This window comes from Caretta caretta, chromosome 15 (genome assembly GCF_965140235.1).
Source record: "Caretta caretta isolate rCarCar2 chromosome 15, rCarCar1.hap1, whole genome shotgun sequence".
NCBI lineage: Eukaryota > Metazoa > Chordata > Testudines > Cheloniidae > Caretta > Caretta caretta.
Window position 1 is genome coordinate 9,336,421 of NC_134220.1, and position 5,647 is coordinate 9,342,067.

The 5,647-nt window shown below is 53.1% G+C and overlaps 1 protein-coding gene across 1 annotated transcript; it reads left to right on the plus strand.

The window, feature by feature from the left end:
- The first annotated feature begins 355 nt into the window (after positions 1 to 355).
- PEBP1 (phosphatidylethanolamine binding protein 1) lies at positions 356 to 5,647 on the plus strand. The gene is made up of 4 exons (XM_048820884.2): positions 356 to 537; positions 1,940 to 2,049; positions 2,635 to 2,735; positions 4,322 to 5,647. Exons 1-4 carry the CDS (start codon positions 400 to 402, stop codon positions 4,537 to 4,539), a joined length of 567 nt encoding a protein of 188 aa, XP_048676841.1. The 5' UTR covers positions 356 to 399; the 3' UTR covers positions 4,540 to 5,647.

Sequence of the window (5,647 nt, forward strand, 5' to 3'; positions counted from 1 at the left end):
GGGCGTCATTGCAACAGGACCGATGCTCACAATTACTGACCGGGCCTCTTTGATCAGGCAGCTGGGCGGGGGGCGGGGCCCGGCCAGGCTGCCAGGCCCCCCTGAGGAGAGGCGGCCTGCCCCGGCACCGCCCCAGCCCGCGGAGCCCGCTCCGCTCCGCCTCGCCCCCGCCCCTGCAACCCGAGACGGCCCGCGCAGCGATGGGAGCCGGGCCCCGCCCCCTCTGCCCACGGAGGCCAATGGGAGCGGAGAGGGGAGGCGGGGCCCGCCCCCTCTGCCCGCCATGGCCAATGGGAGCCCGGGGGGGAGGAGCCAGGCCCCACCGCCCCTCAAAGGGGTGCCGCTGGCGCGCGCCCGCCGCCAGACCCGGAGCTCGCGCAGCCGCCGGCGGGGCCGAGGATGGCGCTGGGGCCGGGGCCGTGGGACGGGCCGCTGAGCCTGGGCGAGGTGGAGCAGCGGCCGGCGCAGCCCCTGCGCGTGCGGTACGGGGCGGCGGCGGCGATAGACGAGCTGGGCCAAGTGCTGACCCCCACCCAGGTAGGGCCGGGCTCGAGCCGGGCGGCCCGGGGAGCCGAGCGGCCCGGGCGCGGAGCAGAGAGAGGGGCCGAGCGGCCCGCGCCGGGAGCGGGGCCGTTACGCGCTGGAGGCCGGGCCGGGCGCGGGGGGGTGGCTCCGGGCAGCGCCGCTCCGCGGCGGTGGAACGGGGCAGGCCGCTGCCTGCGGCCGGGGGAGGTCACGGCCCAGCCCGGGGTGGGGCCGGGGGAGGGCCGCGGATCTCCCCGGAGCTGCAGAGGCCGCGCAGCCGCTCCGCAGAACCCGCCGAGGGGCGCTGCCGTGGCCCCCCGGGGCGGGGCCGAGCCCGGCTGCAGGCTGGAGCGGGGCAGAGCCGGAAGGCGGCGCTCGGAGGGGAGGCTCATCGCAGGGGTGGCGCGGCGGGGCGCTTGCCCGGGGGGAGCGGCGGAGCTCGGCGCCGCTACCATGACGCAGCGGTGTGGGCCGGCCGAGGGGCTCGAACCCCTTATCCCGGCCAGCAAAGCGCGCGTGTGTGTGTGTGTGTGGGGGGGTGAGTCCCAGCTCTTAGGTCTGCTCCCCGGGACTCCTGCTCGATGAGAAACGATCTGCTTGGCCTTATGACCCACGTGGGAGCCTCTGGCGTCCGCTGATCCTGGACTTGCCTGGGTGCTGGCTTCCGGCAGGCTAAGTCCATTGATCGCCGTAGTTCCTCCTGACCTGCACCAGCATGAGAGCAAAATGCAGGCCCGTTATGCTCCAGGGGGTTGCGGTAATGCCTGTGTTGCTCCAACACCACCCCCCATTACTAGGAAATGGAGTAGGTAAGAGGAGGGTGCTGCCGTGTTGGGTTGGAATCCTCCTTGGCTGTATACCAAGAGCAGTGCACAGCGGGTATCCGTTTCTCAACAGGGTGGAAAATTCCACCACGCCAGGGAGTGTTTCTACTGTCCAAGTACAAGGTAAGGAGTAGATGCCTTCCATAACTGAGTCAAGGACTCCAGCCTTGATCCTTTGTAGCATGCATCTGCCAGTTACGCTTCACTGCGCCCAGATGACAGAAACAGACGTGCCTCATTCTTAGTTTCTGTGTTTTGCATTCAAGTTCTTGCCACCACCACGGAGGTGCAGTTTTTGGGTGCCAAATGCTGCAGTTTGTGGGGGTTGTTTTTATTCAAACACATTCTAAGTGGAAGAAAAACCATTCAGCTCATTAAAATCCTTCATTTTTAGGTGGAATCTACAAGCAGTCTCCCTTCTGGCGTAATGAAAACGGGTCTATGTAATAACGTTAGCGTGATGTGTCAATTGCATGCCCAATATAACTTATGGCTTACAGCACTTGGAGAGGGGGTGATGGATTCTCTACGGGGATATGACTATTTTTCCCTTCTTGTTTAATGAATGGCATACAACTTAATCATTATAGGTTCAGAACTGCCCAACCAGCATTGAGTGGGATGGCTGTGATCCACAGAAACTCTACACCTTGGTTCTCACTGACCCAGATGCTCCAAGCAGGAAGGATCCAAAGTTCAGGTAATAGAGCAGGAGAATTTTGGAAGTTTCCCTCTCTTGTCTGCCATAAATGTCAGTAGCCTGACCACCGCACTCTTAGTTGAACTTTCATGCTGCCTCTTTCAGCTGAAAATTTCTGCTGCACCAATCAAGTTGAGAAGGGTGATGTGAATTGCTAGAGGCCTGGCAGTCAGCCTATAGAGCAAAGCCTGCAACAGAACCCAAAGCTCCTGGTCCTGAATGTTAGGCAGTAACCATCCTTCCCCACCCAGACATCCAAGGATGGGAAACATGCCCCCTGACAATGAATGCTCAGAGCTTTGTGGTGAGCGGAAAGCACCTACCTCTGCCCTGCTGGCTTCTTAGCTTCATCTGAACAGTTCCGGTCAATGATATTCATGTGAAACTGCATCCTTGTGTGTGTATGTGGCGCAAACTTGGCAGGGACAGCAAAAGCCTGTGATGTTCCACCAGGAGAGGGAGTGAGTGGGGAAATACTCTGCTTCTAATAGCCATCTTTCTGGCTGTCCATTTAATTCACTTGGCAGGTTCAGTAATCCGTAGAGACTGTTATTGGTTCTAACTTGGGCATGTTCTTCCTCTTAGGGAATGGCATCACTTCTTGGTTGTCAACATGAAAGGAAATGACATCAGCAGTGGGTGTGTCCTTTCTGATTATGTTGGTTCTGGGCCACCCAAAGGGACAGGTTAGTAAGTGGTAGCCCCCACATATCACTTCGGTCCTGCATGGGCTAATGCAGGACTCCTTGCTACAGTGAATACTACAGTACTCAGACTTGACTGACGAATCCATGCTGTGAATGAGTAGATTGTAATGTAGAGGAACCCAAGCAGGAGCGTGCAGGGAGCTGTAATGTACAGAGAGAAGGAAGTCGCCATCTTGGTGGGCAAAGAAATGAGGATTCGTGTGTACACCTCCTGCACCAGGAGTGCAGAGCAAACTGCTGTCTAAGCAGCAATGTGGATAGCATGGCCAAGCACTGTCCATCTGCCTCTAGTATATTTCCACCATGCAGGGGAAGTAAATGACTAGCATATTGCCTGCATCAGGGGCTGGAGGGAATGTTGCTGAATTGATATCTGGGTGGTTCCCAGATGAGAACTGAGTTCAAATGTGACCCTGAAGGCTATTCAGACATAGCTGGTGCATTTTGTTCATGTATTAAATCTTCTTTCCTGTAAGTAAAGAAGCTGTTTACCTGAGAGATGATACCAGCTGCTGGACATCTCTTCTCCTGCGTAAACGTAGTGGATAAGTTGAACTTAGTGCTTGTCTGGGAGTCTAAGCTCTGACATCACTTAGAGCAGGTGTTAGGCCCAGGAGACTAAAACAGTTCTGTATGTGGGAGTTGGTGCAATCTGCATAAAAACCGGCTCTGCTACTGCTGAAGAACTGTTTGCAGTGTGTGTGCTCAGTATATGCCAGCATCTCAGCTTTCAAACCCCACAGATCTGTATTAGCCACTCCTCACATCTGGGGGGAAAAATGGAAATATGGTGACAATTTCAGTTGTAAAGATTCATGGCAGATATTTACCTGCCCAAGGCGTGAGCTGGAACTGTCCATACACTTCATAAACTGACAGCTGATGATGACCCCTCATTCTGGCAGGTCACACACGGCCATGCTTGGCAATTCCCCTAAGTCAGTACGTTCTGTGGGAATTGTTTTGTTGCTCTTCTGGACGCTGAACGTGTGTTCTTAAAGACTTGCTTGGAGTGTGCCAGAAAAATACAAATTATTCTGCTGTCCTAGACCTAAGATCTATGCAAAACACATGCTTCTGCCTTCAGCCGCAGTCTATTAAAGTGGACAATACTACTGAAAGTGATTGATAGGATGGTGCCATTGAGTCCATTATATCTCACAGGTCCTTCCCTTAAAACACTTGTCCAAAAGGCCTCAAACTCATCCTTAACCCTTATGCAACAAGATGGCTAAAAAGCCAAACCCTGGAACCAATGAAAGTTCCATCTGTACTGTAAGATGTCTGCCCTAGAGCTCCTGTCTGTGTACAATGCCTGGCACGCTTATCTAATGTCTACACCTGGTGCTATGTCCGCACATTCCTTGTATACTTGACTCATGACAGCCTCCTTGATGTAGGATACCAGAATGGTTTCTTTATACGCAATAACAAGATTAACGTATGGATCAGACCCTTGTATAGGGGTGTGTATGATCACAAGCTTATGTACCATAGTGCTTTCCTTGAAAACAAATACAGATTTTACATAGTGTGTCTGTCTCTCTCTCCCACCCAATCTGTAGGACTTCACCGGTACGTGTGGCTGGTCTACGAACAGCCGCAGCCACTGAACTGCAACGAACCCATCCTCACAAACCGATCTGGTGACAAACGTGGGAAGTTCCAAGTGGCATCTTTCCGCAAAAAGTACAAGCTGGGAAACCCAGTGGCTGGCACGTGCTATCAGGCAGAGTGGGATAGCTATGTGCCCAAACTTTACGAGCAGCTGTCTGGGAAGTAGTGGGGAGGGGCAACCCTTAAGCCTCTCATCCTTGTTCCTACATCCCCAAATCCCATCACTTAGAACAAAACTAGCTTTGAGCGAGATGGATTGGTCTTTTGGGAGACAAAGTTTGGGCAAAAGTAAGTGTTTGGAGAAGAGCAATTTCTACCACTGTCCCTGCTGCTCCTTTCCTCTTACCCAGCTCTATGCTGCCTCTGCAAACAGTTACTGGGTGGAACCAGAGCCCCTTACCCAGTGTACAGCTGTGACCTGAACCTGCTTCAGTATTAATGTAGTTTTTGCATAGGTGGGGGGGGTCCTGCCCAATCACCAATGCAGACCACAGTGTTGCTAGTAGCAAGTGGTCCCTACCCAAACAGGGTAAAGGGAAAATGTACCATTTATTGTGCCCATTTCTGCAGAAACCATTGCTGCCTAAAGAGCACTAGTACAATCCAGAAATCTGCTAAGGTGAAATGCTGAGAGCTGCTTACACCTCCTGGGCCATCTTGAAAAGCCTGTCTCTTTGAAACTCTTTGGGGGCGGGGAGGGGAGAATATGGCTTCTGTTTCTCTTCCCTCATGGTAAGAATGAGCTGAGGTTCCTGGAGATGAGCTAATCCCCAAGAACCCCCCTTGCATGTGTTCCCACTTGCCCTTGCAATCTTAGGTCAAACCTCACAATTAGTCTGGAAAGAGAAAGATTTGACTTACAGTAGCAAACAGATTAAAACACTCAGAGCCTGCCTTTATGCAGACATACAAAGTAGTGGGGAAAGACAGGATTCACTAGTCACTAAAATGTGGTGATAGCAGATTACTATAGGAGGGGGGATACTGTAGAGACTACCCAAGGACAGCTACTATCCAAAAAGACTTTCAGATGTTCCCTGGAGGTAGCAGTAGGTCAGAGACGCTCTGTGGAGCTGCTTGGTTCCACACCAGGATGTCAGGTGACTGCTGTACCCTTTAATTTGATTTAACTATATACTGGAATGGGGGAAAAAACTTGACCCTGGAAGCTTCTGTTGAACCAGAAAATTAATTTAGCTGATATTGTTTGTGCAAGTCATTGTTGTGCACTATTTGCTGTTTGCTTTTAGTTCCATTAAAAGGACAGAATCACA